Here is a 17492-nt window from a genome sequence, read left to right on the forward strand (position 1 = left end):
AGGTGCTGTTACCACGGCAAATTACCAGGAATGCATATACCCGTCCCAAAGCCAACTGCATGCCAAAGCTGCTTCGTGCATTCCTCCTTGCTTCAGGGCAGCAAACAATGCAAAGCGCATCCGCTTGCCCTGTCTTGTCATGTTATTGCGACGTCGCAAACACACTTTCGCGTCCTTTGTTTTGTGTATCGTCATCAAGACATAGTGCTCCGGCACTTCTGTTACATTGGCTTCCAAACTTCACACCAAAAGCCAGTATCATCACGATGCCTCCCAAACGCGCCACCCCAGGCAGCTCCAAGAAACGCGCTCCCTCAGCAGACACTGCTCCAAAAAGTCGCAAGCGCGCACAACGTGGATCCCCAGATGCGTCCGAACGTCAGACATCTGTCTCCTGGCGCGATGACCTCGAAGATGCCCAACCGAAACACCGTCAACCTCGCGACCACAGAGAACCAAGCCCAGCAAAAACCGCAATGCGATCTGGCCGCTCTGTCAGCCGCGGCAGAAGCCAGCCACCAGAGGACAACCACGCCGACGAGCCGCAAACAGAGTTGCAACAATTGAATGAAACGATCGCTGCCCTAAGTAGAAGGAAAGCCGAACTCGAAGATGTCGTCGAAGACAACGCTAGAAGCCACTCGACCAGACGCCAGGGAAGGAGTCGCGTTGATGAGTACATTGAGAGAGATGTATATGACGACGAGACTCCCAGCGAAGGAAGCTACAATTCTGACGCCGAGAAGTATCAATTGACCGCTGATGCTTCTTCGACAACTGTCGTCCAGCCTGCAAGGAACGCATTCGGAGATTCCGGAGGCCAGGGTCCCTCCAGGTCCAGCACTACTACAAAGTCTGGCGGGGCGACCAGTACACGCGGTGGTTATGTTTCGGAGCCTACCAGAGTTCCAAAAGCCGTACCGGCGCCTACCTTCACTTCGACACAACCCGCAGGCGAGTCGGTCGGCGGTGGACTTCCCGCCCTGAGCTTTATCAAAGGACCCCAGGACAAGCCCGGCCTTTTGAAGAAGATATTTGCATCCAAGGCAGCAAGTCCAGAGGTTGACAAGGATGAGGTCCTGGCTCATAACATGAGCATCTTGGTCGGTGGAGTGATTGCGTTTGCTGGGAAGTATTTCAAGAATGAGATAGCTGCCAATAAGAGGAAGGCGTTCTTTGATGAGCTCTTGACACAAGATAACAAGCACTTGCTCCGTTATTTGGGTTGCTTGGCCATTGCTGGGAACCAAGGAGAGAAGTCTTGGGTGAAGCTGCTGACTGAAGAACCCACTCGTGAGGCTCTTGCGGTTGGCGTGCTTGGTCGCGGACTGAAGGAGCATGTCTTCGCGGAGCTGTGGTTCGGTGGAAGGAGTGCCCAAGTGGCGAAACTGGACAAGCTCGAGAAAGATGAGGCGTTTGGGAATCTTGATGGTGAGTCGCATGGTCTGGCTGAGATTCGCGTTAGCTAACAATACCAGGTTTCTCGCGTACTGAAAAGCGAGCTGAAGTGGTGAAGGCATTCGTGACTCAGAAGGAAGAGTCTGCCAACAAGTGTGAACTGGAGACTGGCTGCGCAAAGGTTGCGCTTAGTCTGGACACGATGCTCAAGCCATTCCTGGATCCGAAGAAGCCTGGCAAAGCAGAAGAACGCCAGAAAGGACTCTACGACATCGTCTACTTTGCTGGCAGACTGAGCCGCATTATGCGCCAGGCACCCGATGTCGTCTACTACTGGCCGCCGACCTTCAAGGACGAGGAGTTTGAGCCATCAAGGATGGAGGTCTTCAACCTGAAAGACATGATACTGAAGTCGCCCTACGAGAAGACGAAAGTCCAGGGCATCGAGCGTGCCATTGTGAGGGAGGGTCACAAGGACGACAATACCGAAGCCATCGTCCAGATCGTCTGCTTTCCCGGTCTAGTCGCCTACCGTCAATATGGTGGTGGAACAGGCGGGAAGGAGATCGAAGCCGAGCAGAGTCGCGGAACCATCAGAGAGCCTGACGATGTACGCCGTGCCCGAGCATATCGGGTGCGCAATGGGGTTGAGGAAATTCCAGACCCGAGTTCCCATGGCTTCCGGTCCAGACTCGTGTGCAAGAGTGTGGTGCATCTGATCTGGGGCAAGCAGCGTCTGCTGACCAGAGAAGCCGGCACTTCAGCTCATATCGACGCCGTGAGGGAGGGTCCGGCCGGGATGAAGAAGTACGAGGAGGATTACAAGGAGTACAAGGAGCTGTATGACATCGCTGAGTCACGATGGGCGCAAGACGAGTAGATGCGGTAGTCGAGTCTGAGCTGGTGGGTCTCGTGTCTCGTGATGGACGCGCTGGATCTTGTTGTCAGGTCAGGTGGCCGGTGGTTTCGCAACACGCGTCTGGTCTCTGCGAGACGGTGCGGAGGATGACGACCGGCGTGTTTTGCTAGTGATGGCGGTCAAGATGATACTCTCCCGTAGCCTTTCGCATGTCTCACTAGAGTAATGAAATGTCTTTCAATCTGGCGAGTCAGTGTTGTTGTGATGCACTGGTGAGGGAGAAGGAGAAACCTTGTCGGTCGGCGAGCGGCGAGCGTCACTGCCCTCGCGGGATCGCGGCGCCTGCCGCGTCTAAATCAGGAAAGGGTGGATTGCCAGGCGGAAGCTCGAAGTCAAGACTTCACATCCGACGATCACGTCTCTCCTTCTTGCCTTTCGTCAGCACCCAGCAGCCACCCGTGCCACCGCAAACCGACAAACACCCGCCACGCCTCATCTACATGTACCTGGCAGAATCTTCTGTGCCTCCGTCATGTCGTGCTAACATCCCACCGCAGTCCGCCGCACACATCTGCGACGCCGCTTGTGCTCCAGACTTGCTTATTACCACGGATCCATTCGCGACGAGCCTCACCCCGTTTCTGGAACACCAACTTGGCGGCGCAGAAGCGTGGCGTGCCCTGTACCACTGGAATAATCCGGATGTCGCTCGCGCTGGCCGCATCCTCAAAGACTTCCACCTTCTTCACTTTCCACAACATCACACCAGCACCCCGACAACACCATGGCAATGCCGCACCGGCCTCTGCGGCCGATAGCTATCGCTCCAGCACCACCGAAAGCGCCACCAGTCCAGCAGCATCGAGTCACCTTCTATGATCTGCCCGCCGAACTGCGCGTCGAAATCTACAAGTTGACACTCGAGAGCGTGCGGCTACAAATCTTGCCCGCCACCGCAGACAAGTCTCGCAAGCGACCACATCCCCTAACATTGACAACCCGCCAAGTCCGGCATGAAGTGTTGCCCATCATACATGCCACCTGTCCAATCCTGTGCAATGTCACCGACTTCGTCTTCGATGGCCTACTCGAGTGGATGTCCCGGGTCCCACCGCACGAAGAGCGAGTCCTCACCAAGAACGACAATCTCACTATTGCATTTCACACCACCATGCAGCAGCCTCCCAGGATGATGGAGAGCATGCGGAAGTGGCTTCATATGCGTGCGGACCAGCATCGACCTCAGCCGAAGTGGCAATATTCTGGTCCGACGCCGCCATCGAAAGTGTGCGCGGATCTGAGGCGGAGAGCGAAGCGCATGAAGGAGGAAGGTAAGCAGGCGGAGCTACTCAAGATGCTGAAAGCTCTCCAGATCCCGTGTGGTGACGAGAACACTCGAGGATCAGGGCGGCGGCAGAACGCTTGAAAGACTCACATGCTTGCGCACCGCTGTCGAGGGAGGTAGCGACTCATTTGAATGAACACCACCATGTGGTGTGGTGATTATGAGAAATTGGGTATGGAGGAGATTGGGTGGCTGTAACTGCGCAGCCAAAACGGAGAGTATGCGCTTTCGAGGCATGGCTATCGACTATTGACAAGTAATCACACTTGATCAGGCGGCTCCCATCACGACCACGGCTTGCCTCTCTCTTCTTCTAACAACTTCTTGATACGATCCAGGTCGGGTTCTGGACGTGGCGATGGATCATACTTTCCCAGACTCTTCGCATGTCCCTCCTCGACAATGCGTTCCTCGGTCTTGGTCTTGAGGACGCAACTTCCCCCGCCATACCCCTTACTCTCAATCATGCGAATCAGATTATCAGCAATATCGGCAGGCTGCAGGGCCGTCTTCAGCCGCTCATAATACTGGGTGGCAGTAGCAACTTCATCGGCTCGATCTTCCCAAAGTGGACTCTGCACCATTCCTGGCATGATGCATACTATCTTCACACCTTCTTCGATATCGGCCTGGCCCATGGACTTGGTGAAGCCGACAATAGCATGCTTGGAAGTGACGTATAAGCTGGCGAGATAGTTGCCTCGGATGCCAGCAGACGATGCGAGAAGTGCCACCACACCTTGCTTCTTTGCGCCGGCAAGAGCTCGCATGGCTAGGCGGGTCAGTTTGACGGGATGACTGACATTGATCTGAATCATCTTGTATGACTCTTCCTCATTATCATCCCAGCTGGAGGGTAGTCAGCATGGCAGTATTCTCGAAATTCAAGCGAAACTTACAAATTCGACCACGGCGGCTCAAAAACACCGGCAGATGCAACATACACATCTGGAACATCTCCAACCTTCTCGACGCTTGTTGTGATGAGGTCGTGAAGCGACCTCCAGGATGTCACATCACAGTGGGTGTTTACCACTTCACCTGCCGGGACTTGGGTGATGAACTCCGCTTCTGGGACCAGCTTCAGGTCGCCGATCAGTACCTTCACTCCTCGCTCGTGGCACTGCTTCGCAAGAGCCAAGCCGATGCCAGAACCGCCGCCTACGATCTTAATCAGCACTATTTCTTTTTGGAGGAGGAGTTCTTGATCATGCTTACCGGTAATGGCAACGATCTTACCCTTGATGGGAAAGTCGGGGACGGGACCATATTGCATTGCGTTGGAGTCGGGGCAGGGTTAGGATTCGATTGACTAGCACTTCAGCGGTGGTCTTGTTTGTTTAGCATCGATAGAGGACTTCTAATAAGCAGGCTATGCGGTATGCTCATATGCAGTACCACTTTCTGTTGCTCGACCCCTCACTGTCATGATCGAGAGAGGGGTCCTGATTCCTGCTTGAAGCGCGTTGCATTCCACCAGCATTTCCTGCACATTTGCCCTGCGGTGGTGTCAGGTAGCTCGTTCTCTCCCCCAGAGATGTGCCTATCCAGATGCCAAATCACACAGAGTGTGGCACAGCAGGCGCAATGCCGCTTCACGTGATGGCGCTTCCTCCGTTTCAGCTTCGGCCAGCCGAGAATGACGCACCACGCGTTCCCTTTGAGTTGAGCATTCTGCAACGCATCCAACAATATTTGCGCCGGAACACACACCTCACCCACCATGATCTCCACCGACCAGATACTCGAGAAAGCGGCGCACGATGGCTCCATCTCCCTCGACGACTGGGCAAACTCCTTGCAGGAGATCCTGCAGCGACTCCACGACGTACGCGACTGCCACCGAGTATCGTCAAGATTAGATCAGAGGATCAGGTCAATTGACAGGGTGACAGATTGTGCATACCGAGTTTCCGATCCCTTCGATCCCTCTGCCGGTAGAGGCGCCGGTGACGGCTGAGATTGATCCGGAGGTGGTTGCGTCGACGCCGCCGCAGATTGAGAAGAGTGAGGAGCAGGGTTTGACTGCGGAGGGGAAAGAGTGTGAGGTGTCGTCGAGTAGTCAGAAGGAGAATGTGCCTGATGCGCCGACGGAGATGGTGGCTGGTGAGGATTGGAACAGATGTCTAGCGAGCGGAGGAGATGTGGACTGACACATTGCTAGGACGGCCGCCTGAGATCAGCGATTCACAGCGAACAGAAGAGATGCCACCACCAGCTATACCAAACGATGAAGTCGAAGCGCCTCCTGGAACTCTACCGCCGGATCTCCTCAGCTCATATCAGATGTCGCGGCGCGTGCTCGAGGAACAGTTCTCAGCAAGTCCACCGTACACTGTGCAACGATTGGCAGAGTTGGTACTACGGCCGAAGCGACACTACCGATACCTGCCTGCATATCTTCGCGCCCTCGATCGCGTCGTCGCAGTGAGCTCACCGGTCTCCGACTTCCCTCTGCCATCGCTACACAATTCGCTCAATGGCGGCTTCCTCTCGAATGGCGAAGTCCAAGTCAACGGCATCAGCGAAAGAGAGGGATTGGGCAGCGACGAGAGCTTAGGTGGAGCACTACTCACACCGATTCCCTGGCTCCGCAACCAAGCCAACGTCTTGACACCCACACCCGCCTCCGGCACCGGTACAGAAGGCGAACTCCACAGCGAAAGCACCGAAACAATCGAAGGCCCCCACGGCGCCGGCAGCATCGAGACAGTCTCCGTGACCGTCAACGGTATCTCCAGCACCACAACCCCATCCGGCGTCCAGCCCTCCTCCTCCCCCATCGCCTCTCCAACCCTCTCCGAGCAAAGCGACGCTAGTACCTCGTCTGAAGCATCGGCGTCAGCCACAGAAGCGAGCCTCCGCGAACAAGGAGGTGTAACGCAGGGTGAGTTGCTCCGTCAAGAGCAAGAGGCCGGAGTTGTCCCAGTCAACCCGCACGGCCACCCCTTGACACCGCGCAGAACACTAATCTCTGGAGGCGCAGCTGCTGTTGGGAGGGATGTGCCTAACCCCACTACAGGAGGACAGCAAGAGGTCACTGTTGATGAAGAGCAGCCACATGCTAGAGGTCCGGAGACGATCGGGATGGAAGATATGGGGCCGCAGCCGGCGGGGAATGCCGCGGGTGCGGGTGCGGTGTTGGATATGCAGGCTGCGGTTGGAAGGGGGAGGAGTCCGCAGCCTCCTGTTGTTGGTGATGTGAATGAGGATGAGGAGATGGAGGGCATGGGAGAGCCGGGTGCGCCGGGGCAGGATCCGAAGGACGTGGATAAGGCGGTGGGGAGGTTGAAAGAGGCCATGCATAGGGAGAAGGGGTTGAAGGCGAGGGATGAGGATGGGGATGTGGTGGTTGCTGATGTGGATGGGAAGCCGGTTGGGGACGATAAGGAGAAGGAAGGCGATGAGGCTGTGCCCGATGCTGTTGATGCGTCGGGACAGTAGATGTGAAGCATTAAGGCGTGAGCATGGAAGACGGGCTATGAGGCATGCAAGTAAGATATCGTTCTTCTGCAGCATCGGTCAGAATTGCGCATACTCATAAGCCGACTTTCCATTCTGTGCTATGCCAAGGACTGGTGACAAAGTACGTTGCCGCCGCTACATTTGTTGGCTTCACTTTTATGGAGCTGCTAAAGGATCGCATATCCGTAAATCCACTATACGTCGACGCGCTGTACCCTCGACTACATCAATGGGACCTCGCTACTTAGCTATACGCCAGCGTGTCAAAGTAACGGCCTCCGCTTCGATAGGGAGTCGAAGCGCTCGGTGGCAAGGCAATTTTGTCATCGGCCCCCGTACGATCTGCAGGCCTTCCTTTCAACGCTCTGGTCGAAACCCTTGCTGGAGACCTGCAAATGATAAGCTGGACGAGGGTCATTTCCTTCAAGGGGCGTTCCAAGTTATCACCGATCCCTGCAAGTTCACAGGCGGTTGATGCCAAGCCCTGCGTCTGCACATGGTCTGCGCAGAGTGAGAGCTCTTGCTCACTTCGTAGTTGGAGCTTCCGCTTACTCACTTCCTTCATCGGTCAGCGTTACCACCGACAACGCCACCATGGCGCAACAGCCACCTCCGTTCTCCAGGCTGGCGCGGGAGATAAGAGATGAGATCTACCGTCTAGCATACCCACCTAACAGCCGATGGCTGTGCCCTCAACCGCACGTACAAGTGCTGAAAACCTTCAGAACCCTTCGAAGAGCGATCGGAGGATACAGAGTACGTGGTCGCCTTGTAAGTTCGCGTCTTGTATGCCGTCATTAATGCTTTTCACAGCCCGAGCCAACATCGTCGCCACCCGTACCTTGCATACCGGAGTGCCCACTCAATGCCATGATTGTCAATAAGCAGTACTACTCCGAGGCCGCACAGGTGTACTTCGAGACTACGGCTTTAGTGGACGAGGACCGCGAGAAAGGTGTCTCCACTGAACTATTTGCCTTAGTACCATCACTCCAGACACGCGTCATCAAATTCTCCGGCGACTGGAGATCTATGGACGAACGAGAAGGACGACCTGTCTTGCCCGAGATGCCCAACCTGAAGCGGCTCACGCTGTACATCGACGATGACACTTTCGACACCGTCACCCACAAGCATATTTGTATTGATGAGTTCAACGGCAGTGACTTCGCGCATTTCCAAGACGTGAAGGAGCTCTTACGCTTTCCCTCTCTACAGAAGGTGGAGCTGACGGCCGGCTACTGTAGTATGGCAATAATTCCAGAGGAAGAGAAGATTTGGGCCAGGAACATTGCCGTGCTTGAGACATACATCAACGAGCGACTCCAGCAGCGAAATAGCACAGGCGCAGCTGCTAGCCATCGAAGTCTGCGGCAAGCTTGCCAATATGATATTCAGGAAGAAGAGGGTAGCCAGTCGAAGCACCTGGATTCGCTGAAATCGCAGGCTCTGGATATATCGGAGCAAATGGCTGCATTGACTAAGAAGTTTTCGGCCTTGCAGGAGGGCATCAAGGATGTCGAGGCGCGAATCAAAACTGAAGCAAGAGATGTATGAGTGGGTCTGAGGCATCGCGCGTGGCATTACACAGAGGGATTGCAGGGGTTACATGGCGAAAGAGTGTGCCAGCAGCGTGGACGCAGCGTTCACACTGTAGCGGGTCAATCGCAAGCACTGGCGGCTGGTCGATTTGACCGCATGAACTTCGTTGATACATGCGGTGAGCATAGAGCATTAGCAGTGGGAAAACAAATGCCGATTTTGTGCATGCTACCGAGTACTGTTCATTCACTTCACCGGCAAGTTCCGAGGGTGTTCCCGTTGCTGACGTACTTAGCGTGTACCTAGCTCGCCTTGCCCTTCTCTTCCGAACTGAACTTCACCTTTCTCAATCAACACAAAAAGGCAACACCCGAGTCTTTGACCGTCAATGCCGACGCCCACCATGTCGACTCCGAAGACTACTTTCTTCCACCTTGCGCGCGAGATTCGAGATCATGTCTACGAGTTGGCGTACATTGCGGATGGAGACGAAGAAATCAAGATCACGTCGTTGAAAGCCTGGTGCGCTAAGGCTAGGGACCAACGAGCTGCGGTCAAGCGCGAAAAAGACCTGATGGTATGTGCAAAGGAGACCAGTTGCCAAACATAGGTGCTAACCATAAAGAAGGCATCTATGCCATATCTCGCTCCTCTACCAGCACAGCCACCCCTTCTACCACTGTCTCAGCTGTCCCCACCACTATGCCCGCTATTCGCCATGCTCGTCAATAAACAGTTCTATCAGGAGGCTATGGAGACCTACTTTCGCTGCAACACTGTGCATTACGGCCGCTTCGAGTACAACTACCTCATCTTTCGCTTCGGCGGTCTGAGCGACTACTGCCCATTGATCAAGACCTACCTCACCAAGCTCAATGCCGAATGGAAGAATGACACTATCGGGCAAATCGGTCGCGATCGAGGTCCATCAGTTTTCAAGCACATCAGCAAATGGACTGGCGTACGTGAGCTCCGACTCGAAGTCGACGATGAGGTCTTCGCAGCATTCACGACACGTTTCGCCTGCTCTGATACCTACACAGACGAGGACTTCGCACAGCTGGATAACGTTCGTCGGATGTGCAGCATGCCCTCGCTCCAAAATGTTAAGCTGACGCCAAAGGCTAGCGCTCTCGCGTCGACAAAGGAAGAGGAGATGCACTGGCAGCACAACGTCACTGCGCTTGAGAACTACATCAACAGCGTCCTCAAGGAGGCCCGGGACAATGAGCAGGTCGAGGACATCAGTGAGGAGTCGCCTCCTCGAGGCACTAAGCGCGGCGCAGAGGATGAATTGGACGGCAGAAAGGAGAAGAAGAATAAGACGAAGCTGACCATCAAGCTCAAGGCCGGCAAGCAGATGGTGGCAGATACAGAACGTTCTGACGCTGAAGAGCTTCGAGAGTTGAAGACTCAGGCTTGCACTATTGGCAATCAGCTGGCGGAGCTCCATGACAAGTTCGAGTCGCTGCAGGACCGGATCCGGACGATGGAGGAGCGCTCTGGCGTTTAGCAGGCCCCGTTCGAGATGGGGTTGATGCTGCTGAGGACCGGTGCCGCTCTCACATGCTACAGACATTAGGCATAGATGAGAGCGACTTGTAGACTGGAGAGCCTTGCGAATGCTAGTGTCAGGTTTGCAGGACTGGCATTCAGCTTAGCGATACCGAACGGCGGAAGTAGAAAGGACGAGGAGATTGTTCCCGCAGTGTGACTAGCTTTCACATAGGATAGGATGGAGCGTTGCGTACCTGTACTTCTACCAATGCCATGGTACCACGCAAAGGTCTCACGGCGAGTACAACTCGAGCTGGACCCGTTTGCCAATGATAGGCCTCTCACGGTGCGCTCACTTCGTCTTCTCAAACATCTTCTCCACCATATGTTGACACGGAAGCAGATTTACTCATGGGGTACTGACCCGACGAAATGCTGATGGCAAAGCTCATTGCCGCCGAGCGCTTCGCCGTACCTTTGAAGTGAGTGCATCTGCTTGGACCTGCCGGTACACCGCTACATAGCGGAGATTTTAATGACTTGCACGAGGCTATAGCGAGTCGTGATGTAAGAGGGTCCGTGCACCGCCAGAAACTGACACACCCATACCGACGGTGGCAAGGGTCAGCTTGAGCTTTGGGGCGGTGTCGTTGCGGCTTGCGTTCGCGGGCACATTGTACTCTGAACCCAGCTCTAGGCTGTCGAGCTCTTGCGCCATCATGTGGGACTTCCAGAAGTCGAAACGCAAGATTTTTCCGGCCTTTACGACCACTCTCTCATCACTCTCCAATTGATGCGAAAGTCCACGGTGCGTAGCGCCAACACGAAGCAGATTTAGAATATCTCATCAACTCTATATAGGGGCAACGGAGCTAGTCACCAGCCTCTCGACGAGCAGCATCGAATGTTCATAGACATGACATGATGAGCTCCAGGACGTATGAGATCGTTTGCCATAACAGTATCCTTCCAAGGGCTGTTGAAGAAATCTGTTGTCGCTAGGGCCACTGCGAAGATCGTTGCCGCGATGCTCGAGCGCTTCGCGAATGTCGCTACAACCTAGCATCGCTTTAGCACACCCGTAGATCGAAACAACGATGATTTCAGCGAAGGCGAGGACGCACTTGGCCGTAACGAACTGTGCAAAGTCTTCGTGCCACGCGGTAGTGAATGCCAAGCCCTTGCGGGTCAGCATGTGACTTGTGCCAATTCTGTCATCAAAGCTTGTCAGCATCTCCTTCTCGTACCCGCTTTCCCTTCAAAATTTCCAAGGCTAATCTGATGGACTTCACTCCTACAGTACAGCTACCACACAGTGCATCAGTGACCTGAAAACAGCATGTCAGCGCGATCACTTAGCGATCAACTGGCCGAGCAAAGGTACATCACGCAGGGTGTACAGCGCATTCTGGCCCAGTTGCAAGCCACATCTGATCCAGTACCACCGTCAACAGCACGGACTCAGAATTTTACAGATGCTACACCTGAACAGCCGCAATTCTTCCTCATGCCACGCGAAATCCGGGACGAGATCTATCACCTAGCCTTCAATCAAGACCGGAGGATGTTCAAGGTCACATCACTCGCCTATCTCATGCAACGTATCCGAGAAGAACGTCGTCGATATCAACTCCGTGTCCCTCATTCGATGAGCAACTCGACAACACGCACCATCGCAGTGAGTTTTCCGTCTCGACTGTCGACCCTGGCGTACGCTAACTTTATCAGGCGCGCATGACACCCGACACAGTACCAGGCTGTCCACTAGAGCGTATGCGAGTCTGCAAGCAGTTCTTCGACGAAGCTGCTTCAGCCTGGCTCCGAAGCCACACCATTATATGTGGCGATAACCTCGAAAGCATCGAGGCATTCATGAGATCGTCTGCAGTCCGAGCACATCTCACTGGTCTGGCTTACCGCGCTGGAGGAAATTTTCTGATTCCTGAGATTTCACCAGTCTTTAAGCACCTCTCAAATCTGCGCACATTCTCACTCTTGATTGGAGACTATTGCTTCGATGACGTGAAGTGTAGACTGTGTTGGTTCCACGATTTGCAGCCAAGGGACTTCGAACAAGTCACCTTCCCAGTCGAGATCCTCAACATCGAGACGCTGGAGAAGATCAAGCTCGAACCGAAAGTCAGTGAGCTGGCAATCACCCAACAGGAGCAGAACAAGTGGAAGCATAACGTGGCGGCATTCGAAATCTTCTTGAACGCCGAGCTCAAGACCAGAGCAATCTTGCGGGGATCCCAGGGACATCCAAGAATTCAGGCGGTGAAACCCGCGAACAGCATTTCGGAGGAGAAGAAGGCAAAAAGGGAGGCTTCGAGCAGGCAGATATCATGGCATAGGTACCTGTGGTATCCCGTCAACCTGTGCTTGGGAGCTATTGTGCTTGTTTTCTTGGTGGTCATCAGCGTGCCGTGGTTTCTGCTGGCTGCGAAGTTATTATCATCAATCCATGGGTAAGGTTATCCAGGATCGACTGCACGGACATGTGATTCATTTCAGCAGCTCTGATAGACTCGATAGACACCAGTATGGCCAGTAGAGATTATTGATCATACTTGCCCGTATGATTCCTTCGTAAGCTTTGATCTGTCCAGTGTAGTCCAACAAAATGGATGTGACGCGCTTACCCTCGACATGGTCACTCCATGATGCCACCTCTACCATGGCGAGTAAGAGCGAGTCGACTCCTCATAGTCCAATCGCTTCGTCAGGAGCACGGGTTCCTGCGGCTGAGGTCAAGCCCAAACATTGCCAAGAGCGGCGTTTGCATGTGACGCACTCTCGCAATTTCCCCTAGCTCCGGCCTGCTGTACGCACAAGTTGTCTTAACAAACAAAAGTCGCTCCAACTCACAACATTCATCGCTACTTGGTGCTCACAAAGTGCCATGATCACAATGACATCCATTCACCAGCGCGATGAAGCCGAAGCGAGTGTTGTTGAAGCAAAGGCTTCGCCAAACCAGGCGCCGTCTCAGGGATTGGACGCATCGACGCCTAATACGCCAGGCTTCTTTCGCTTACCACAAGAGCTTCGAGATGAGATCTATGAGCTTGCGTAAGGTCCCGTTGGGGGAGATGTCACTAAGATCGGCACCATCGCAGCTATCATGACAAACCAGCGCGAGTTGAGAAGATCCATACGACCGCCTGTGAGTACTGCAGTCCTAGCACTTTCATGGTTGTTACACACACTGACATGCTCACTTTCAAGTCGACCATCGCGATTCCCAAGATCTGCGCACTCAACGGCATGATGGTGTGCCACCGGTTCTACGAAGAGGCTGCATCTACCTGGTTCCGAGTCCGCAGCATCGAGTGCAGCGACTTTGACCATGGAAATCTCATTCGAGCTTCGAAACTTATACAGCGCAACATTGTGAGCTTTGGTTTTGAATGGCAACGTCGCCTAGACCGATGCGCGGAGCTCAAGTTGTGCGCAAAGCTTCGCAAACTGCGCATCGTGGTCTCTGACCGTGTCTTCGACATGTTTGAGGACCGTCTCTGCTTCGTGCATGACTTCAAGGACGATGATTTCTTCACTATGAAGATGGTCCAAGATATTCTCGATATCGCGACGATCGAGCGAGTCGAGGTAGTCCCAGCAGAACCCAACGTCATCTCTCTGGCCCAGACTGACGAGGAGGTGGCACAGTGGCACAAGAATGTCACTGCACTCCAGACATGCGTGAATCGCGAGATCGATCGCGTTTGGGAGGAGGAGGAAGCCTACATCGAAAATCAAGGGTATCAGCCAGAAGAGATTGTAAAAGCGCCAGTCGAGAACTCGTTGTCAGACAAAGCAGTGCGTAAGCTATGCAAGTCTGTGAAAAAGGCAGCCAAAAAGCTGGATGGCTCCACCAAGGCGTCAACATCGGGAAAGGTCACGCTGGTTGTCAAAGAGGCGAAAAAGGTGCAAGGAAGTACAAGCTCGACAGAGGTCTTGTTATCAGGATCAAGAGACAAAATGTCGGAGAACATCAATCATTCAGGAAAACATGGGATGATCGACATTGATCTCTCGAGAAGCCCTGAGGGTCCAGTAGACAACAGGGAATCTGGCGAGACACATGACGGCACCCCGAACATGACGATCCACGAGCCTGCTAAGGTGCTAGCGCAGAAGCAGATGCTGCAAGATCTCTCCATCCAGGACTCGCACTACTCGGTAGTCCTGTGCTTCGCTGCTCTTATGCTGATCTGCTCGATCTCGAACAGTGTATCACTGTGGGTGCTGGCCAGCAAACTTTGACAAGATTTGCGCCATCGTAAGCGAGTAATGTCAGCGCGTCTTCGAGTGGCGCCGACCTTACCACAGAGATTGGCGTCCTCTCAGACACTGCCGTGCGACTCGAGCTACAAGCAGAAGATACCGACACGAAGATGGGCAACATGCGGCATCGTGTCGGTCTACTTGACGAGATGAACAGCTAAGGAAGGGGTTCCAATTGCATCACACGCCTGGGATTGCGAGTGCACCGAGCAATGTATAGCTTTCCGCATGATCGGCAGGATATGTGTTACGTAGGAGCTGCTGTACACGTAGGGACTTCTGTACGAGCTCTCTGCTGGCGCCATTGCGTCCTGGACATGAGCTTCAGCTACAGGGTTGTGTTGGGTGGCAAATCCGCTGCCAGCCAGCTCCAGTCGGTATTCACATGGAAATCGTTGTACCAGTCAAGACCTCCGAAAGCGTCTCCAGGCATCCACGTAGACTGGCACGCGTCATACGGACCAAAGCGCCCACCTCCACCAAAAAAACAACACCACATCTTCAATCGTGTTTTCTTTATCCAATATCAGGCCCATTGCAACCAGCAAATTTATATACGTATCTGGATACATCACTGAACAAATTGTCGTGCTTGGATTGGCTATATGTGGTGTTGTTGTCGCATGCTACCGTCGCAAACTTTTCACCTGTTTCTTGGATTGGAGAAGCTCCTGCAAGATGACCAAACACCTTTCAACACCTCAAAAGAATCAGATAGTAGGAGCCTATCACTACTGCAGACTTAAGGGCATCAAGTGCTCGCAAAGAGACCTTGTTAAGACCTTCAAACCGCTCTTCGCACCCACAAGGCATCAGGTGCGCAATGCTCTGGATACTGCAGGCTCAAGACAGCCATATCACCTTCCAGAACCTCCACCTTCCGGACCAGATCAGCTCTTATCCAAGGAGGACTTGGACCGGTGTGAACGGCTGCTTGAGAACTACCACAGCAGGGGTCAGAAGAACGCAGTAGATACACATTGTGACTATAGACGCAGCAGAACGAAGAACAAGGTGGTGTGGATGTGAATAGAGAGATAGAACAACACCTTCAGAAATGAACATAATCCCACCAGTTGTTTGGGGCGGTTTGGTCAGTGTGGAGCGTGACTGGTAGCTGTTGGATATAAACGGACCGTTATATGCGAACGTCATGTTCGAGTCAGGTACGGGAGCTTGCGGGATCTGGCTTGTTGCTGCTGTCCTCTCGATGTGAATCTTCGCTCGGGCACCGGTATTGTCTGGTCTGACGGCAGGGTGGACATTGTGCCCGTTGGATGGGGTCAACGTGCTGCTCAAATTCGTGCGCGTGAGCGAGAGTGTCCCGAAGTATGGTATGATAACTTGTCGAGGATTTTTGCCACCCTGGCCAAGAGCGCTTAGCATCAGAGAATCAAGTGCAGTGAAGCACTTCTTGCATAAAAGCTGAGCAGGCTCAGTATGTGCACCCTCCTCGAGTGCAGTCTCAACTCGATATATGATCTGCCAGTCGTGTTCCACTTGAGCTTGCGGGAGCACATACTGCGATCCCTCAGAACGACCATAGCCGGTAAGACCCAGCAGCACGACGACAGTGGCAGTGAAAGCGACGAAGTTCAGCACAAGTCCATCGAACGCAGCGCTCGGCGAGGCGTCGAAGATTTCCAGATATGCTTCCACAAGCTTCCTGGAATCGTCTATGCAGCTCTTGCGACTGTATTCGTACTTCGCCTCATGGGCCGATCGGAGGAGAAAAGGGAGGTGGATGTATATCTTCAGCTGGTAGTAGTGAATCACTCGATAGAGTCTGGTCAGCTTGTCATCACTGTCCGCACAGGCTTTGATGTCAGCCAGATCCAGGTACTGAGCAGGCAGCTGAGCTTGGATCTCTTCCAGCTCATCTTCGATCTGGAGGGCGACCGAGAGCATCGGTCCTTTGACAGCCTGAAGACAGTCAATGACTCGCGCAGTCACCAAGCCGAGCTTCCTGTACGACCATATGGAGGGTCCTAGCTGCGACAATGGGGCCACAGTCGCATCACAGAAGTGATCTGGGACCATATACGGCAAGCCGATCATCAGACTGACCCATCTGTCGGCATGAAAGAGTTGCCAGAAGAGCAGCTCTTGCTTCTCCGTCTTTCGTCTGATGTGGAGACCATTCAACTGCAGCAGACTGATCGCCCGTCGATACACCATCCACGCCCTGCGAGGCTGGAGGGAGCTCATATAGCACAGTCCAAGTGCTACGAGGCAGCTCATGCCATATTCGCTTCCAGCCCAGTCGTTGCTGTGTAGGATATGTCGCTCCACGGGTGGCAAATATTTCTGTGCATCTCCAGTACTGATCGCAAAGCTGACCAATAGGAGACCAATCTGAGTGGGATGGCCATCTTTCAGTGCTTGGAGAGCAAAGGACTTGAGTGTGTCGCGGTCTGGATCTGTCCAAACAAGGCCGAGCGTCTCGCGATATAATGCCCACCAAGAGCTGCGTTTCTTGAAGATATCGGACATCTCAGCTTCGGAAGGCATACATGCGCACAGCTCACGGATGGCAGTGATGTATCTCTGGCTGTTGCGGTCGGCCTCCAGCTTGGCATCGCTTCCTCGATTTGTCGCCTCGCTACGTTCACGACCGTCGCCATGCTCGGATCCGGCTATAACTGAGCTGTTCAGCAGTCGCATCAGAGGCGCTCAGGCGGTCTCGATCTCTTCTTCCTCGCGATCGTTGTCGCTGATCGTGGGGTCATGCTCATGGACCTCTGATACGAGGCGCCCAAGGGCTGCAGAGGGCGAATCTTCGATATCGCCTGCAGCCTCATGACCTTGCCTCGCCCGAGTTAGTTGCCGGAGTAATTCTCCAAGATGTAGTACACGATCTTTCAGGCGTATGTTCGCTGTTGCCGCGTCTTCGGGCACAACACCTTGGGCGGCACATCGCTCCCCACGAGCGCTGCATTCCGGGCAGGTGCTTCCATCATTTCCTCGGCCAGAGCACCGTATCTTTCGTCGTCGACACTGCACATGTCAGCATGCAGCATGATGGAGAAAACCATGTCTGACGAGGTTGATGGAGGTCGGGAAGGAGGCAAATGAAGGATGTCAAAACAACCCGACAAT

At 53.9% G+C, this 17492-nt stretch overlaps 9 protein-coding genes across 9 annotated transcripts; 7 read left to right on the forward strand and 2 right to left on the reverse strand.

Annotated features, from left to right (window-relative positions):
- Positions 1 to 476: 476 nt before the first annotated feature.
- On the forward strand, positions 477 to 2278 carry CLAFUR5_11763 (uncharacterized protein; the record flags this gene model as incomplete). Its single annotated transcript, XM_047910911.1, has 2 exons — positions 477 to 1431; positions 1479 to 2278. 2 exons carry the CDS (start codon positions 477 to 479, stop codon positions 2276 to 2278), a joined length of 1755 nt encoding a protein of 584 aa, XP_047766815.1.
- A 763-nt stretch (positions 2279 to 3041) lies between these two features.
- On the forward strand, positions 3042 to 3683 carry CLAFUR5_11764 (uncharacterized protein; the record flags this gene model as incomplete). Its single annotated transcript, XM_047910912.1, has 1 exon — positions 3042 to 3683. One exon carries the CDS (start codon positions 3042 to 3044, stop codon positions 3681 to 3683), a length of 642 nt encoding a protein of 213 aa, XP_047766818.1.
- Positions 3684 to 3886: 203 nt separating this feature from the next.
- On the reverse strand, positions 3887 to 4878 carry CLAFUR5_11765 (Momilactone A synthase; the record flags this gene model as incomplete). Its single annotated transcript, XM_047910913.1, has 3 exons — positions 3887 to 4451; positions 4502 to 4763; positions 4821 to 4878. The coding sequence occupies 3 exons, from the start codon at positions 4876 to 4878 to the stop codon at positions 3887 to 3889; spliced, it is 885 nt and encodes a 294-aa protein (XP_047766817.1).
- Positions 4879 to 5325: 447 nt separating this feature from the next.
- On the forward strand, positions 5326 to 7046 carry CLAFUR5_11766 (uncharacterized protein; the record flags this gene model as incomplete). Its single annotated transcript, XM_047910914.1, has 3 exons — positions 5326 to 5430; positions 5498 to 5708; positions 5767 to 7046. 3 exons carry the CDS (start codon positions 5326 to 5328, stop codon positions 7044 to 7046), a joined length of 1596 nt encoding a protein of 531 aa, XP_047766820.1.
- Positions 7047 to 7541: 495 nt separating this feature from the next.
- Positions 7542 to 8624, forward strand: CLAFUR5_11767 (uncharacterized protein; the record flags this gene model as incomplete). Its single annotated transcript, XM_047910915.1, has 2 exons — positions 7542 to 7823; positions 7881 to 8624. 2 exons carry the CDS (start codon positions 7542 to 7544, stop codon positions 8622 to 8624), a joined length of 1026 nt encoding a protein of 341 aa, XP_047766819.1.
- Positions 8625 to 9012: 388 nt separating this feature from the next.
- Positions 9013 to 10122, forward strand: CLAFUR5_11768 (uncharacterized protein; the record flags this gene model as incomplete). Its single annotated transcript, XM_047910916.1, has 2 exons — positions 9013 to 9186; positions 9238 to 10122. The coding sequence occupies 2 exons, from the start codon at positions 9013 to 9015 to the stop codon at positions 10120 to 10122; spliced, it is 1059 nt and encodes a 352-aa protein (XP_047766812.1).
- Positions 10123 to 11445: 1323 nt separating this feature from the next.
- CLAFUR5_11769 (uncharacterized protein) lies at positions 11446 to 12578 on the forward strand (the record flags this gene model as incomplete). Its single annotated transcript, XM_047910917.1, has 2 exons — positions 11446 to 11784; positions 11835 to 12578. The coding sequence occupies 2 exons, from the start codon at positions 11446 to 11448 to the stop codon at positions 12576 to 12578; spliced, it is 1083 nt and encodes a 360-aa protein (XP_047766811.1).
- Positions 12579 to 13230: 652 nt separating this feature from the next.
- Positions 13231 to 14372, forward strand: CLAFUR5_11770 (uncharacterized protein; the record flags this gene model as incomplete). The annotated part of the gene is made up of 2 exons (XM_047910918.1): positions 13231 to 13272; positions 13335 to 14372. The coding sequence occupies 2 exons, from the start codon at positions 13231 to 13233 to the stop codon at positions 14370 to 14372; spliced, it is 1080 nt and encodes a 359-aa protein (XP_047767260.1).
- Positions 14373 to 14573: 201 nt separating this feature from the next.
- On the reverse strand, positions 14574 to 16886 carry CLAFUR5_11771 (Transcription factor sdnS; the record flags this gene model as incomplete). The annotated part of the gene is made up of 2 exons (XM_047910919.1): positions 14574 to 14651; positions 15564 to 16886. 2 exons carry the CDS (start codon positions 16884 to 16886, stop codon positions 14574 to 14576), a joined length of 1401 nt encoding a protein of 466 aa, XP_047767261.1.
- Between the last annotated feature and the right edge of the window lie 606 nt (positions 16887 to 17492).

This window comes from Fulvia fulva, chromosome 10 (assembly GCF_020509005.1).
Source record: "Fulvia fulva chromosome 10, complete sequence".
Classification (NCBI taxonomy): domain Eukaryota; kingdom Fungi; phylum Ascomycota; class Dothideomycetes; order Mycosphaerellales; family Mycosphaerellaceae; genus Fulvia; species Fulvia fulva.